The sequence below is a fragment of the Perna viridis genome, chromosome 11, assembly GCF_037379345.1.
Source record: "Perna viridis isolate PV_CMFRI_1.1 ecotype Kerala chromosome 11, ASM3737934v1, whole genome shotgun sequence".
NCBI lineage: Eukaryota > Metazoa > Mollusca > Bivalvia > Mytilida > Mytilidae > Perna > Perna viridis.
The window spans coordinates 30417555-30436634 of record NC_142455.1 but is presented as its reverse complement, the minus strand read 5'-3'; the positions used below and the strand labels follow the sequence as shown (position 1 = coordinate 30436634).

At 34.4% G+C, this 19080-nt stretch overlaps 1 protein-coding gene across 1 annotated transcript; it reads right to left on the bottom strand.

Annotated features, from left to right (window-relative positions):
* Positions 1 to 667: 667 nt before the first annotated feature.
* Positions 668 to 12317, bottom strand: LOC148603690 (histone deacetylase 11-like). Its single transcript, XM_088553709.1, has 10 exons — positions 12127 to 12317; positions 9615 to 9775; positions 8519 to 8619; positions 7650 to 7766; positions 6947 to 7129; positions 6130 to 6226; positions 4797 to 4866; positions 3782 to 3890; positions 1743 to 2001; positions 668 to 1347 (listed from the first exon to the last, which is right to left on the bottom strand). The coding sequence occupies exons 1-10, from the start codon at positions 12261 to 12263 to the stop codon at positions 1307 to 1309; spliced, it is 1275 nt and encodes a 424-aa protein (XP_088409835.1). The 5' UTR covers positions 12264 to 12317; the 3' UTR covers positions 668 to 1306.
* Positions 12318 to 19080: the final 6763 nt, after the last annotated feature.

The window sequence follows — 19080 nt, the reverse complement described above, 5'->3', positions numbered from 1 at the left end:
ACCAATTAAATAGATTACCTTGTTTTTTCGTGAAAAAAAAATCAGCAATATTATTCATTGTTTTAACCATGAGGTTTGACATTTTCTAGTTTTTATCATTCAATATAAACACAAATGCAAAATCCCAATAAAATGTCCGTAAAATACTGTGATGCCAAGATCTAACAGAAATTTCTACCAACCATGAAAGTTGTTATCCATGAAAAAAAAGGACTTGTACATTCATAGTACTGAAAACAAAACCCAAACATGACTGGACCTGTGTCACCATCATATATTTGTCAGCATTGCAATATGTAAATAAACATTAAGCAAATTAAAAAAAATGTACAGTGTGGGTTTCAAATTTCCTAAAGTTATGTTCTAATGAGAGCATAAACTGATGACAAAAGGGCAAAGTTCAACATGATAAAAATATAGGAAAGAATAATCCATGTCCATAAAAGGAGATACACATCATCAATATGTATATAATGACTCTGCAAAGTTTCAATAATATTAATACTTATTGAGTTACAGATTACACCAATAAGTACCCCCTATGTGTGAGGAATGGACAGGTAATACAACAAGCAATGGACCTAGATTAACAAAAAACAAACTTATCTAAAATACAGTTTGTACAAGAATTTCTTAATCATTTTTTCAGGAAATATTGGCACACAAAAACAATAAACATTTATTATAATCATCTCATTTTTCAAAACATTAAGTAAATACACAAATTATAGCTTTCAGAAGTATATGGAACAAGTATTTTGTATAAGCTTAGTTCTTGAGAAAAGAAAACAATGACTTATGTTAAAGTCAATGTACGATCAATCAACACATATGTCTTTATTTAAGATCAATACAACACAGGTCTTTCGAAATAATCTGTTTAAAAAGTATCTTTTTTTACATTAGCAATGAAGTTTTATAATTAAATAAGTTTTGTATTTTGCACTTGTAACTAGATCATATTCTCTACAGAACAATAAATAATAGTAGTTTTATAATTACCAGCACCCAATTAATTTACATGTACAATACTATCACAAACTGTGTCAAGGCTTTCATACTTTTACATGAAATAAAAAAAATCAAATCCTCTTTAACACCTAATAACAACTGGGAAGCCAGTGACCTCTGGACTGTAAGGTTATATTAACAGACTGAATGTGACAATCAAGTAGATGTGCACTTCACACAGCTTTAATTGAAAACAGTATTAACATTTAAGCAGAATTTAGTTCTTGTTAATCGATGTCAGATCTCCAAATATATGACTATACATCAAACATATCTATATTACAGCAGATCCCTTCTATAACTCTGACTGAGGAGTCTTTTCTTTATCTGATGAATCTGCAGAGAGAAAACAGTATTATTGTTAACAAAAAATCACAACTGTCTTATAGATGTAAATGTATATGACTCAATTGTACTATAATATTGGTAAACACTTGGAGTTTAAACAAAAATCTTACTCCTCTGAAACTAAATATAGAAAAAAGCACAACAAAACTGATTTTGAGAATTGTATCATCAAGACAAAAATTCTTTAACAAAAAAGAAAGGGGTTTTACATTACCTGACAAATGATGACACAATAATATAGGAATATGCAGACTGTGTTATCTATCCTTAAAATGACTTCTTTTACATACCGGTAAATAAGATGTGATTAAAGAAGAACTATTTTCTATCTGAGTTAAACTGTCATTTGGTATCAGTAAACTACTTAACACACAAGTACATACCTGAAATACTTTCAGATTTCCTCAGAACATAAGGGTCCTTATCATATGAATCTTCATTCCACTGTGGGGGATAAATGTCCTCAAATTTACGACTAGAATTATCATCAATAGCAATCAAATTATTCTTTTTCAAGTTTAAAATAGAGTCTGCAATAATCCTTGCTGTTTCCCTAGTGTATCCTCCACTGGTAACCATGACAATAGGGATATTTTTAGCTCTAACCTTTGTGAAGGTTATTAGGTCTCTCTGAATAATGCCCTGCAAAGACACAAACTGTATATGTATTCAGATTAATAAAACATATAAACAGATATAAACATTAACAAAGAAAAAGTTATTAAACTGGCACGGTTTACAGCTCAACTGTGCAAACAATTTTTGAGTTCAGAGTTCAGCATAATTTGATTTAAAAAATAATTAAATTGTTTTTGATCTTAAAAATAGCCATCTATTTAGTGCTCTTTGCACCCTGAGGTACATAGTGTAATATATTGTACAGTAACTAGTTTTAATAACTGTACAAATATGACAAGTACACTCCAATCTGCATTCCATTTATAACAAAATCATCTGTTTCAAAACCTTATGTATGACTAAATGAATACCCCAGTAGTTATATCAAGTTACTCACTCAAGGTCATTAATCAGTTTACAATACCTCAGGAGTGGTACCAAGTTTCCTCAGAGAATCATTGATCAGTTTACAATACCTTCGCAGTGATATCGTTTCCCCAGAGGATCAATGATCAGTACTGTAAACCAACTAATATTCGTGTTAGTAAACTTTCGCGAATTTTAGTAAATCTACTGATTCACTGATACTAATTTTCCCAATACTGACATCACTAAAAATTAATATTTGCAGATCTACGACTATCTTGTCAAATAAAATACAAATAAAAATGAGTTATCTTTCTTTGTCTTGTCTTGTCATGTCTTCCTATGGATTTCCCTCCTATATAACGGGGAACCACCATTTATTGTATAATTAACATTATTGGCTTTGTCTTGTCAACTGCCTATTGATATTTAATTCATGGGTAAATGATTTTGTGAATAATGAAAGCTTAAATCAAAATAAATGAAAGGTAAAAATCGCAGCATAAACAATATTTTGTACACAATTAAGTGGATTTTAAATTTCTGTTTTACCTGTTAGTCCCGGGGGGTGTTTTGTTATTGCCTGGATGATCAAGTTATTTGTATAACAGTAAATTAGGTGTTGATCTTTTGAAAAAGTTTTTACAAGGTTTATCATAATTAGCACCTGACATACTACAACGTTTGAAACCCCTGTGTTTTAATCATTTTAAACTGGATGTTTTAAAGTTTAAAAATGCTATGAAACATTATTTTATTGTGAATTAAAAATAAATATTTTCTATACTTATCTTACGTTTTTTTTCAGGTATTAAGACAAAATTAAAATAAAAGAAAGATAACTGTATTTGATCAACCTGAAGTTAAAAATTTGATGGTAAAATTGTACACAAGACACTCAACCTGATCAATCCAATTTCCCAAACTTGTTTGCAGATATATACTTTCGCAATTTTCACAGGCTCGCAAAAACCGCGAAAGTTTATATCACACAAAAATTTCTTGGTTTGCAGTATATCATACCTCAGCAGTAATATCAAGTTTCTCCAGAGGATCATTGATCAAAAAACATTACCTCAGCAGTGATACAAAGTTTCCCTAGAAGATCATTGATCAGAAAATATACCTCAGCAGTGGTATCAAGTTTCCCCAGAGAGTCATTGATCAGAAAACCATACCTCAGCAGTGATATCAAGTTTCCCAAGAGGATCATTGATCAAAAAACCTAACCTCAGCAGTGATACAAAGTTTCCCCAGAAGATCATTGATCAGAAAACTATACCTCAGCAGTGGTATCAAGTTTCCCCAGAGAGTCATTGATCAGAAAACCATACCTCAGCAGTGATATCAAGTTTCCCCAGAGAGTCATTGATCAGAAAACCATACCTCAGCAGTGATATCAAGTTTCCCCAGAGAGTCATTGATCAGAAAACCATACCTCAGCAGTGATATCAAGTTTCCCCAGAGGGTCATTGATCAGTATATCTGTACCGGCATTGTAAATTACTATGTCTGGTGAAAATTCTGTTAATGCTTCTTCAATTGTCCTGAATAAAGATTAAGATAAACTATCATTCTTCAAGTATTTAAACTCTTCAGTGCTATATTTAGAAGTTTGTCAAACATCTAAAGATGACAACTTCACAATGAAGAATTGTGTGTACTATATGACTAGAAAACAAATCTGTAATTCCTTTAAAAAAGGCCTTATTACAATGTTAATGTGGTCCAAGTGTAAAAGAGTAATCAAGGTAACCAAGGTTATAGTATCATCAAAAGAATGTAATCCAGGAACAAAGACCAGACATGGAAAACAGACATACACAACAAAGAACATAGAGTAACTAAAATCATAAATACAAAGTAACAAAAGCAAATGAGCAACTCGGACTCCACTAAAAACTGGGAGCATGGACCAGGTGCACTGGTAGGGTAAGCGTCCTCTGCATATCTATACAGAAAACAAGGCGTAAATCAAACGTAATTATTATAAAATAAAAATGTAATAACAGGTATAAAAACTTAAAAATTCCTCTGTTTCAAACTATGTTAATCAGGAATTTCTAGCCTCCGTATGTCTTGTTTTGTTTTCACCTACAGTATATTTTTATGTTATTTGAGTAATAAGAGCAACTTTTTTGCTTTACCTGTGCATAATGATGCTTTGGTGCCAGCTGCAGCCTGTGGTATGAGGGTTTCCTCATCATTCATTGAAGACAAATGAGTGACCTTGGGCTGACATTTTCATCCAAGTGGGGTTGTTGTCTCTTTGACAAATCACAATACTTATTCTCGTTATATTTTTACAGATATGGTATTTAAGACATTGAGTTTAGTTATAAAATATTCAGATTGGCTAATTTGATTTGTTGTATTTAAATCATTAAAACAATTTGTGTGTACTGGTCTAGTGCCAAGATGGCCAATCAGTATTTCAAAAAAACTAAACTAACCTTTTAACTTTTTCTAAATATTCATCATCTTTTGTATGATGTAAGCAATTAGCCCTCTTATTGATGGCTTCTGTAAAATGCAATATAAATGTACACAAAAATGACAGAGAGTAAAACACAGAGCAAAAGGTTTGACTGGGAGGTGTTTAATTTTACTTCCTTTTTCAAAGAGTGATGTAAATGATGTATAGTTTTTCAGTCAAATGTTTTATTTCTTCGAATACCCATGTCCTATTTTCTTCATTACATGTATCCCCTTATTCAAACCATAGTCATTTGAAATTTACTATGTGTTATTTAAAAAAAAGATGCAATGTAGTAAAACTGATGGATATACAATACATGTATATTGCCGAAAAATTTATTTGACAAGCTTTAGGAACAGTCAGATCGCGAGAGTTCCCCTAGCTAATCTTTTTTGGAGTGATTACAAACATATTGATATTTTCGAAAATGTTTACGTACCGTTTTTTATCCTGCAACCACATTTTCTAAATAACACATGTGAAATTTGCCCTAAATAGTTGATTACTTATTAATCAATCTTTTGAATGCAGCAGTCAGTGCATGTATCTTTAAACTTGTTACCTGTTTCATGTATTTGACGTTTTTCATAACTGGAAAGGTAACCAGGAGACATTATTATGCAGTGGCAGAATAAAGCTTTGTGTTATTGGACCCCCTTTATTTGTACAGTAGAAAGCCTACTTGCCGGATAAAATATCTTTATAATATAGATGGCAGCATTTTATCGAATCTTCCCAGTGTAATAAATTTCGATAAATAACACTGTGAAATAAATTCGGTAATTTCACTCTTGGACTTTCTCCCACCAAAACGTCACAACTTTTATATCAATCAGCCAATCACAAAATTTAAAATTCATGTTGAAAATATTGATAAAATATGAAGAAAAACTATATAATTAATAGGATAATCAATTGGTTATCATGAATAACCAAAATATGACCACTGGTGCCAAAAACGCTTGAGGATTTAACTGGTGCTCCCGCGCAATCGTTAAATCTTAGAGTTCTTCGGCACTCGTGACAACATTTTGGTTATTCACTCTTTCCAGGCTATTATTTACTCATTTCCCCCCATATTTTGCACAAAATTAACAAAAATATTCCAACCAAAAGGTGGTTAAAACCCCTGGAAAACCACTAAATCTGTTACTCAGGTCCCTTTGTATATAGCACCATCATACTTTGGTTCTGAAAACTCTTGGGTTTATTGTATTAATTGTTGTAGCAGTAACTTCATACCTTACTTTCCAATCAGAAATTAAAGAGGTATATTGTATCATTGTAAAAATTACTTTATATCATACCTTTAGCTTTGAAATCTCTTGGATATATTGCACCATTGTAAACATCTAGAATATAAACACTATCATCCATCAGGAAGTCTCTCTCATGACCATTGCCCTAAAATAGATTCAGAATTTGAAGAAAACATCATCAGCTCAGAATTCTAGTCATTTCAATATATCTAAGATACCAGACTATAACAATACATCTATTTTTTGAATTAATAATCAATTTAATTTTAACAGGTTTATAAAAGATAATGGAGTTTTAAAAGAGATTTTCATATGGTAGATAATCTGATAAAACAGGTGCACAAAGGTCCTTTAGCATTTCTGACAAATCTTACTGTTTTTATAAGATTTTAGATTAGAATCATTAGTGAGAAGGTGGACAAGAGGGTACTTCCTCCCTGCTTCCCTCCCCCTAGACCACCGCCTCCCACCCTCCTGACCCGTGCTTCCCAACCTTTTCATCTTACCCCTGTTATGGTTCCCAACCATCAGCCCCGTTTTCTGTATTTTCCAATTCACATTCCCCACCCACCATAGTTCACCATCCCCTCCACCACCATTTTTCACCCCTTTAACCGCCAATTCCAGCCCCCTTCACCCATGTGTTCCCATCTCCTTGTCCACTCTCCCATTAGTAATCAACTCTATCATAGGTTGTCTACACTATACTCGACATCAGTATGATCACATTATTGATTAACCAACCATTTATTAAAAGTTTTAGTCTAGTCAGAGTTGTCTTTCTTGTCAATTTTACGTGTTATTTGATTTATAACATGTACTTTATACCTTGTCTGGCCTTCCATGTTATACATAAGTTATATACCTGGTGGGCATCAAGATCAATGATCATTGCCTTCTTCACCTTAGGGTCTTTGGCCATTAGTAATTTAATAGCTAGCGTTATGTCTGCATAGACACAGAAGCCACCACCACCTTCACTGTGGGCATGGTGGAACCCTCCTCCTATGTTTATAGCCCATCCTCTTTGCATCGCCAAATCAGCTGCCTGAAATACCATGCATGTAAACTTAGATATGTAAGCATTACTGAATAAACAATATAGTCTACTTCATTGTTTAGTTTCTATCGTAAATTTTAACCAATCATTCCAAAAGGCATTATTTCGCCTGCTGATGACAGCAGAAACTGTGACATAGTCATACCTATATTTTTTTTCTCCGATTCTCATTAGCTAATTAATGTTAAGGTGTTTAGGGGATTTCAACAAGGTAAAATCTAATACAGTGTGATGAGACATAAGTTAACAGTTATGGGTGCACAAAAGGAAGAATTATGGATACATTATAATGCTTCAGGATAATAAAATATTTGTCGACTGTTCACTTGAAAGAAACACTAAATATTACCCTGAAACCAACTAAATATATTCATTCAAAATCTAGTAATCTAATCTAAATTCAAAGCCTGTATAAACTTCAAGGGGAAACCGAGATAACATTGATTTTGCACATGGTGTACTTTTTCCTAAAGTGCATTGACCTAGAAAGGTAAAATACTATAGTTACCAGTATGGTTCCACCTGTCTGGTATCTCATTGGTCTAAGAAGGATTTTCTGTAGAATAAAGTTAGGAATGAAGGCTACAGGTAAAACCTCTACAATTTTAGCCACAGTAGAACTCCACTGAAATGTAAAAAAACCTGTTTAGAGTGCATTAACCTTCTTTTTCTGTTTATACTTAAAATTAGACTTATTCATTAGTCTAAGATGGATTTACTGTAGAATAAAGTTAGGTATGATGGCTACAGGTAAAACCTCAACAGTTTTAGCCACTGTAGAACTCCACTGAAATGTAAAACACTTCTATCTTTGTTTGGATTTAAAATTAGAGTTATTCATTGGTCTAAAAAGGATTTACTGTAGAACGAACTTATATATGATGGTTACAGGTAAAACCTCAACAATTTTAGCCACTGCTGTACTTAAAGTTAACAGTTCAACCTCTTTCCCTGTTTGGACTTTTAGAGTTATTCTTAAAGTCATTAATCATTTATTCATATAAACAGCTCATACATTTATCAAATATTTTAAAGCACTTATAAACTTTCTGAATTTTTAGAATGCTAATAGATTTTTTAGAATCAACAAAAATCATAATGAGCCATTTTGACTAGAATGACACCACCATTAATGTATATCTTTAAATACAATACATGTACATGTTAAGAGGAAATTAATTACATGTACAATACATGTACATGTTAAGAGGAAATTAATATTAATCCTTGTTAATTTGGAGGAAATGTTCATTTGAGTCAATTTTCCTACATTTTTTAATTAAGCTACATGTACCGGTTTTTATTCTCTTTGTGTAAAAAACTGAAAATGTTTGATTAATTTATCACTGTAAAAATAATATCAGTGGTAATGTTTACCCTTAAATCATCCAGATATTTCTTCGTATGAACAAACTCTAAATCCTCTTGAGAAGCTTCTTTAGGAGCAACAACTGTTTCATCTGTCACCATATCAGCTTCTGTAAACAAATCAATAAGTGTTCAAAGTATTTGAATTCTCAATGCAGTGTGGTCATGGGACAAAGATCCTCAGCAATTTGTAATCACTACGACCTGGCGTCGAATTCACAAAGAGTCGAATTCACAAAGAGTCGTAAGAGTAAAGATGATCTTAAGTAATGACGTCACAATCTAAAATAGCATCGTGACATCATAATTTACCATCAATTTCACATTAACAACTTTTTGTGAATTTGACGCCTGATTGATTGACACAAAGATGACCCCATTTGGTATAGTGTTCTTTTTATGAAAGAAATAACCCTCAAGGAGCTGCATAAAAGATGTCTTCCAAAAAAACAGAAACTGCTCACCCTTCTGGAGCTCCTGAGTTCATCCATGATATTTTAAAGGGTTTATGCTGTTCGGTGCATGTGTGTGTGTGTGTGCTTTTTACTTCTTAATATGTGTTGTGTAACATGTTCTTTGTCTGTGACCTTTTTGACATTCCCAGCATGGTTATGTCTATGGATTTCTCTTTGTTTGTACCTTAGGTATTGCTACATCTTTCACTTGAGAAAATATGATTTGTTGCAATGCCTGACTTTCAGTAGGTAATCCTGGTCTGGTAAGCATTTTCTTTTTATTCCCATTAATGTCAGAAGCTTAAGGTAATTGATCTACTTCCCTTAGTATGGTATGAAGCTGGAAATAACTTACAATAATATTGTTTCAATACTTTATGAGTTAGAGATAAACAGTATGTTTGTGCCCCTTCAGCATGACAGATGGATGGACAGAGTTGAGTGTCTATCATATTTATTTTCACTTTTGGTGAGTACTGATGCAGGTTAAAAGAGGCCCACTCAACAAACCACCTTTTTCATTTGGATATGGGCAATTACAAAAACTGTTCTTTTCCTTCATACAATACCACATGACAATGGCCTATTGAAGGGAAAAGGCTGAACTACCAAAGATAGAATGTAATGTCTTAACCCTGAGTACGTCTTACCCTTGATCATCTGAAACACTCGTCCCCATTTTTCAGCATCAAACAGGTGTAGACTCTGTAAACCATAGGCATTAATGTTGTACTGGGGAGAGTAAACTATAGACCATTGATCTGGTCTCAATTCTACTTTGTAGAGCTCTGTATCATGTAACTTCTTACTACTGTAATAAACACCAGGTAATATAAATTTAAATGTATGAATTCATCTTTGATTACATTTATCTTGTTATTTTACTCTATACCATTCTATATAAAATGTATACCCTGCCCATGGTAGAGGTGATACAATGTGTAGGAAATCCTACTGAACATAGGATGGTATGCCCTGCCCATGGTAGAGGGGATACAATGTGTAGGAAATCCTACTGAACAAAGGATGGTTTTAGAGTGTATGTATGCCACATTTTTTTGTTACTTAAGTCCTTTCTCTATAAAGATCTTTACTTTGAAGATAAAGATATATCTCTCTCAATCTGAAATTAGCCAAAACATATCTGCAATACAACTCTATTCAGTAATTAATAAAAGTGCTACAACTGAATCTACTGATCAGTGTTAGGTTAACATATCAACTGAAGGGGAAACATCAAAATCGTAGACAATAATCTCAGTGTTAGGTTAACATATCAACTGAAGGGGAAACATCAAAATTGTAGACAATAACCTCAGTGTTAGGTTAACATATCAACTGAAGGGGAAACTTCAAAATCGTAGACAACAATCTCAGTGTTAGATTAACATATCAACTGAAGGGGAAACACCGAAATTATAAGACAACAACCTCAGTGTTAGATTAACATATCAACTGAAGGGGAAACATCAAAATCGTAGACAATAACCTCATTGTTACATCATGAGAAGCAGATGCACTTTGTCGATGGCTCGATGTGAGAAGTGAGAAGTAATTTACTACTATGACCAATAAATACAGCCTAAAATTTTCGATTTATGAAACTTGGCAATACTAATGGTACAAACATGCAGAAATCCATTTACAAAACAATGCCCCTAACACTAAATGGACAATAGACATAGAACAAAAACTTCCACAAAACCATAACAGCGATCAAAGTGGATATTTAGAATGTGTTAAAGAGACAAAAACCCTACCATACAGGAAAAAAACAGCCAAAGGTAGTGTTTGCATGGGATGTCAATAAACAGTAAGAAATTTTCCTCAACTGAAGTCTGCCCAACAAATGACAATACCAGTTCATCAAATAGGAGTAAAAATATCCGGCAGAACTGAACTAGTTTAATGAGCCCAACCTTCCTTCTATCTCTAACAATAATTACAGCCCCTGGCTAATTCAAAAATAGAATATTAGTGCACTCACAGAAAATGGGGTCTTTAAGTCTTGTCAAATAATTCTATGATTTCAAGAGATTATAACCGGGTCCTAATCTCCAATTTATATGGATGGAGATTTGTTATTTACATCTAGATTGAGTTTGAGTATCAAAAGCAAAACATCTTACCATGTAATAAAACGATAAAAAGGACGAATATCATTTTCTACATCATAAAAGTATTTAGAAAAGCATAAAATAGAAGATCTTGCATTCTAATGCAGCATTTCAAGACCCTGGAAGTAAACAATAAAATGCAGATCAGTTTCCTACACATTCTACATAGGAAATTCCATAAAGGAAACTGAAATTAGAACGAGACTAACAAACCCTATAAGTTTTATGACTAGCACACATAAGGTGAAAAATGTCCATGTAGTAAAACAACATAAAATATATATTTATACTAGTATCAGTGTTTATGTATAAGCCTTACTTATTGAATTACATTATTTCTTGTATGTCAAAAGGCCATTCTGAGACCAAGTCTGGAGCAGCTATTAAATGAGATTATTTTTAATGTGTGGCAGGATGGCCTACCTGCGTTGTAGTAGGTAGTGAGATTTAAACATCCAATTGACTTGGCTAAAGGATTGATTCTTTAGCCCAATTGGTTTGTCGCTGGCTTGTCACCGAGTGGTCAAGGGTTCGATCCTCAGTAGCGGAGTATAATTTTGTGAGTCAAATCATTCTCTCCCGTTACATTTGGCGCCCAACTAAAAAACCCATGGGGTTTGATTAGCTATAGAGCTAGTGTTAGCGTCATTCATGGTACGAAGACTCTTAAGGTGGGAGAAATGTGGCTGGACGGCCTACCTGCGTTGTAGTAGGTAGTGAGATTTAAATATCCAGTTAATTGACTTGGCTAAAGGATTAATTCTTTAGCCGAATCGGTTGGTCTCTGACTTGTCACCGAGCGGTCTAGGGTTCGATCCTCAGTGGCAGAGTATAATTTTGTGAGTCAAATCATGCTCTCCCGTTACAAATGCAATGGGAACATATTCAAATATAGAATTCAATCATTCATTATCCAAATGTAGCCTCATCAGGTTTTCTATTCCATCAAACAACCAATTCCAAGAATATCAAACAGAAAGTTGATGAAATACCTACTTTCACTTTCAACATTTACAGAGAACATAATAAAATTGTTTATTATTACCTTGTTGATGCCGTAGCTGAAGCCGCCATTACAAATGGAAATATCTTCGATCCGACTCTGTGAGTTTTCACATAGGGAATTGACGAAATAATTAAAGAGATTCTAAAAATTGTTCCACGCAGTTGGCGTAATGACATCTCATTTTCTCTTCCTACTTTTTATTGTTGAGAGAGGATGAGACCCGAGGATACACCGACAGAGTAGACTATCGGTACTCGTCAGGGTTTACGGATTGTGTTGTGTAAAAGTACACGTAACCTGAAATGATGCATTTTCTAAGAGCTTTTAAAACCAACATTCAAGAGACTGTTCATTTTAAATTCAGATCTATATTATAAAACCATGAGGGCATGATCAACAAGTCCCTGTGATGAACTTTTTAAGTTATATCAAGACTATTATATTAGTCTGTATAACCCCAAGTCTAAGATATAAAAAGAGATCGTTGTTACTGGTCTAGAACAATACCGGATTAAAGTTCATTTTTGTGGCTGCTACCATAGGCAATATAACCGATTATTTTGTCGAATTTATACAGAGGACGCTTACTCTACCGGTGCACCTGGTCCATGCGCCCAGTTTTTATTGGAGTCCCAGTTGCTCATTTACTTTTGTTACTTTGTATGTATGATTTTAGTTACTTTGTGTTTTTTGTTGTGGGTGTCTGTTTTCCATGTCTGGTCTTTGTCCCTGGATTGCATTCTTTTGATTACCGCTATGGCCTTGGTTCCCTTGATTACTCTTTCACATCATTGGGTCGATACCTCTGTTGGTGGATTTTGTCCCCGAGGGTATCATCAACCCAGTAATACAATTTTTAAAATTAATGGTTTTAACTACAGGAATGAAAGAAAAACTGGCTCGGACGTCGCCCAGTATAAAAAGGTCCGAACCTGACAGCAGATCGGACACTCTGTTGTCTTGTAAGTATGTGGTGTCCCCAGATGGGAATCTTAGCACACTCACATCTGGTATGGAAAGTGCCCCGACCAATTCAACTAAAAGTACCCAACCACACGTTCAGTCTGCAGACCATCTATTCCAGTACAAAAATTCTGACTATTTTAAAATTATCAAACCATGTTCCATCACTTTAAACGATATATTTGACTACAACGATGACGAACCACATTGTACCATATCAAAATGTGGTATTAAAAATTGCAAAACATGCAACATTCTTATAACCGACCTTTACTTCTCCAGTTCCCTTACAAACAAAACCTTCCATACAAGAAGTCACGATGACTTAAGTTGCAAATCAACAAACTTAATATATGGATTAGAATGCAACTTATGTGGTTTAATATATGTCAGAGATACGCAAGAACGATTAAATAAAAGAATGTGCGGTCATCGTTGGGGAATTAACACCACCAAATTCCCAACAATTTATCAACACTTTAATCAACAAGATCATTCAATCCTCTCCATGAAAGTTTGTATTTTAGAAAAAAAAATACCATCCTACGAACAGTCTCGTTCTAAGTAAAAACTATCGTAGGGAAAGAGAGAAGTACTGGATACGCAGACTAGGTACTGCAATACCTTACGGATGCAATGACAACATCAAAAGTATAGGAAACCTTTCAAGCCAATATAACAATAACATAAATGTGATGAATTTATTTGACAAAAATCCAAGACGGGAAAGGAGTCATGGCCATCGCCACTATACGTCACCCAAGTTACATGATGTCTTCATAGATGGGTCTCCTTCCTTTCATACAAAAACCTCTTGGACTTCATCACATTAGAACCAAACTTTATTCTATACCTCTCACTCTACTACACTCCCTGTACAAAACAAGTCTTGACACTCCTGTTTCTGACCCCACGTCATCATTATACAGACTTGTTGCCATCATTTTGGATGTTGGTTTCCACAGACTCTTTAACCCGGTTTGTGTGAAAAGTCAAGATGAAGAAAAACGATCATTTCTTCCACTACCGTTTGTCAACAAAGGTATAGATGCAATTAATTTGGCTAACATCCTCCATCACAAAAACGTTATCAACAAAATTCCCCCATATTTCAAAGACAAATCCATACCAATTATTTCATATTCCTATACTTCACCCATCGCATCCAAAATTTTCAATTATAAAAGGCTATTGCAGAACCTCGAGATTGAGGACTTCAAGGCTAAACCACCTGACTGTTCTTGCAAAACCTCTCCATTCAAATATGGTCCTTCTGGCCACGTCGTTACGGGAGATTTAACCATTATCGAAAACGAATCTCTGCGTAATATCCTTTCTAAAGATCCCAAATACCGTGAACCACGCTCCATAAATTGGAATTATAACTTTAAAGTTCTTATGGATGCCGTCGAGGACTATGCAAGAAAATGGATAAAACGAGAACAAGAAGACATTGATTCTCTGTCAGAGTGGTTAAAGGCCGTGAGGTCTTTAATTTTGAAACGAATGAAGGTTTTAAGTAGGTCAATGAGTGCCAAGGCTACATCAGTTTTCAAAGACCCCGATATAGCAAAAACATTGTCTACTATACATGACAAGTATGTTGTCGTACCAGCAGACAAAGCCCAAAACAACATTGTTTTTGTCTGCAAAACGTTTTATATCCAATGTTTATTATCAGAGGTAGACGTAGAAAATAATAGCAGTGATAAGACCTATACTGCTACCACTCTCTCCAAAGAAGAGATTGTGGAAAACTATAAATCTGTGCTATCCTCTTTTGGTTTCTCTACCAAGGACGATGGTTGTAATTTACCGTCTATGTACTGGATTCCTAAACTTCACAAGAATCCATACAAACAACGTTTCATAGCTGGATCTGCAAAATGTACCACCAAACCTCTTTCAAAACTTTTAACTTCTATACTCACAACTGTCAAAGAGGGTCTACAGTCCTACCACAACACTTGTTACTCCCTTAGTGGTATTAATTCAATGTGGATCCTGAAAAATTCGATCTTTTGAAGACAATCATTCAAGACTATCATCTGAATATAATAGCATTAAAACCTATGATTTTTCAACACTGTATACTTCTATTCCGCATACTCAGTTAAAATCCCGACTTAAACACATTATACATCGTTGTTTTTCCAAAAAAGAGGGTACACCTAGATACAAATATCTAGTTCTTGGTAGAGATTCTTCATACTTTGTAAGAAATAATTCCAATTCATCTTCCAAATATACAGAGGAAGATGTTTACAAAATGCTGACCTATTCCTTCACTCTTATGAGGCTGACTTTATAGCTGATCTTATCAGAAAGACAGAATATCTTTTGGCTAGATCCTTCAATCTCAGTTTCCGCTATATAGATGACGTATTATCTTTAAACAATCCTAATTTCGGGGATTTGATACATCGTATCTACCCAAAAGAACTTGAGATAAAGGATACTACAGACACTGTGAAGTCAGCCTCATATCTTGACCTACACTTAGAAATCGATGGTAAAGGAAAACTATTGACCAAACTTTACGACAAACGTGATGACTTTTCATTCAGAATTGTCAACTTTCCTTTCATCTGTGGCAATATCCCTTCGGCTCCTGCGTATGGAGTGTTCATATCACAACTCATACGTTATGCCAGAGCTTGCCAAAACTACGCAGACTTTTTGTATCGCGCTAGAACTCTAACAAATAGGCTTCTGGAACAGGGTTATGTTGCTACAAGATTGAAGTCATCACTACAGAAGTTTTATGGTCGTCATCATGAACTCGTGGATCGTTATGGTGTATCCATCAGCACCATGAAAACCGATGTATTCAACGGGTCATAGTTTTCCTTTCCTCGTTTGTCTACCCCGGACTTGACTTTTTATGAGCAACTCGGCGGGTGTTTACCCTACCGGTGCACCTGGTCAATGCTCCTAGTTTTTAGTGGAGTCCGAGTTGCTCATTTACTTTTGTTACTTTGTATGTATGATTTTAGTTACTTTGTGTTCTTTGTTGTGGGTGTCTGTTTTCCATGTCTGGCCTTTGTCCCTGGATTGCATTCTTTTGATTACCGCTATGGCCTTGGTTCCCTTGATTACTCTTTCAAGACAGGTGTTCCAGCCGAGATCAGTGGAAAATCCATGGGTTTATTGTGCATCACTTTTGGCTGATCTGTTTCTATATTCATATGAAGGAGTATTCAAGGGAACCAAGATTCTAGTGAAAATCAAAGGCGCGGATCCAAGGACTGGCGTGTCGGGCGTACGCCTCCCCTAAATCGATAAGAAAAAAAATTCAGAAGTTTCACCCCATTATATTTTTTGCCTTGCTTTGCATGGTATTTTATTCAATTAACCCCTCCCCCCGTAAACTCAAATCCTGGATCCGTCCCTGGTCAGACATGGAAAACAGACAAACACAACAAGGAACACAAAGTTACTAAAATAATACATACAAAGTGACAAAAGTAAATGAGCAACTTGGACTCGATCCACTAAAAACTGAGAGCACGCACCGGTAGGGTGAACGTCCTCTGCTTTTCTAGAAACATCCGCCGAGCTGCTCATAAAAAGTTAATCCCAGGTAGACGAAAGAGGAAAGGAAAACTACGGCTCGTTGAACAAATCAGTTTTCCTCGTACAGATGGATACACCGTAACGATCCACGGGTTCATGATGATGAACTTCTATCTTGTAACAACATAACCCTGTTACAGAAGCCTTAGACTAGTCAATGACGCGAAGTTAGGCCAGAAAAGCCTGACACAACTGCATCCAACGGAGTTTTTTCTCTTAACATGTGGTTATCTAATATCTTATATGAATTTTTCATGGCCTAGGCAATATAAATACCCATCACTCGATTTGTGAACAACAAAATTCATGATTTAATCAACGCGTGAGACCTCTCAGCTCTGTACATGTTGTTTGATTTCTTCAAAATAATATAAGATATAAGTTTCTGTTCGAAATGTATAAAAAGTAAGTACAATATGAATTACATGTATTCAGGAAGCTACAGAGGCTATTTATTTTTTTTTTCAAACACGATAAGTACGTGAAATTACATTTTTTATCGAGTCGTTGAATCGGTTAAAATGACGTCGATTTTGAACCTGAAATCACCTGACTTCCGACTTGAGAAAAAACTCTCCTATGTCACTGGCTTCCCGACTGATACGCAGGCATGAAGGGATGTTGACACAGATGAAAGGAAAGTTGGCAGTTCGAAATGAAAAGTCATCACTTTGTCCTAAATTTAATTTGGTTAATAGTTTTCCTTTACCGTCAATATCCAAGTGTATGTCAAGATATGAGGCTGACTTCACAGTGTCTGTAGTATCCTTTATCTCAAGTTCTTTGGGATAGGTGTGATGTATAAAATCGATAATACGTCATCTCTATAGCTTAAAATGAGATTAAAGGGCCTAGCTAAACGACGTTCTTTCTTTCGGATCAGATCAGCTATAACGCCAGCCTCATGAGAGTTAAGGAATAGGTCAGCAAGTAGAGGAGCACAATTTGTTCCCATTGGAATTAATTAAAAAATAGATGTATCTAATTATACGTGATAATAGAGCTGTAGGTGTTCAGTGACTTAAAAATGTATGGTTAGGGTTCCCTTCATCAAATTTTATTATTAAAATCATATTCTTAGACTTCGGTGTTTATTTTAATGTAAGTGTCTCTGTAACTAGCAATAGGTGCTCAGAAACAAAGCGCCATAAAAAGTTTAAAGGAAACATAGATGTCTATCCGCAACTATCTATAGTACTTGGGCTATGGCTTAAAAACTGAGAAATAGTTGTAGCTAAATGAGAGGTTCGTGAATCAAAAGGTTGGATTTATTTCAACGGTCGTGGCTCAAATTTTAATGAATTGAAAGACGGCTTTGACCAGGCTGTCTGAGATTTTTATGTTCATTTATCTTGGTGTTTCGTGTAAACCGAATAGAACCTGAATAATACGCAAACTGGCGCACTGCTTTAAATACTATTCCACGTGAGTTTTTGTGTGGTACCTTTAAAGCTGCATTATCTGCCAAATTTGTTCAGTTTTGATTCTACTAAATTTTGCTGATAAAATGAAATAAGTTTGTTGTAATGCAATTGAAGCAATAAATGTCCATAATACCTACAGAATATTGTAAAAACAACGGTTTTTTTTTCAATCAAAGAAGATAGATAGCTCAGATCTAATTATTTTTCGCCATTTCTTCCGAAGATTACCGACAGGACATTAACACGGGTTAAAAATACTTAGGTCGATTTTTTGTCTTGGAAGACAATAAATATATAGACACCTATTTCATGTATTTAACACATTCTATTTGTGGATATCGAATGAAATCATGTAGGAAAAGTGCAATTTAGTAGAATTAAGGCATATTTCAACAGATTTTTTTTTACGAAAATGACAGCTAATGCAGCTTTAAGATACTGAATATCACACGTAATCATTGTGGTGAATTTAAACCAACGAGTTAAATGCTAAAAACTTAACAACAACAAACTTTTGTTACGATATGTTTGATGTCGATCAGTGTTCTTCCTTTTTTTTTTAAATTAGGCTATTTTTACCATGCGTAAAAATCGAAGAAAAGCTATAAATTGACTCAGTACGTAGGTTCTTTGATAGGAATTAAGGCGGAAAATTATCTGACTATCATTAGTCGGCATTGGGTTTATGAATTTCATTTTATTAGATTTTGTTTTCTTTGTTTTTGTTTTTGTTTTTGTTCTTGTTCTTGTTTTGTTTTGTTTTGTTTTTGTTTTTTGTTTTGCCATAAAACTAAAATTAGGTAGAGCTATGTTAAGATCACTATACATATTTGCTCTTATATTAAAAAAAATATTTTAAAAAAATACACACAAAGTAACACAAATATGTAATGACATCCTGATCGAACTTTATGGTTTGCCCAATAAACAAAGTACGTATGACCTTCAACTAAAGATTCAGAGTATTTCCCAATTTTCGATTTTGTGACGTCGCACAGAAATCACTATCATATAAAGCCATTGCTTCGAA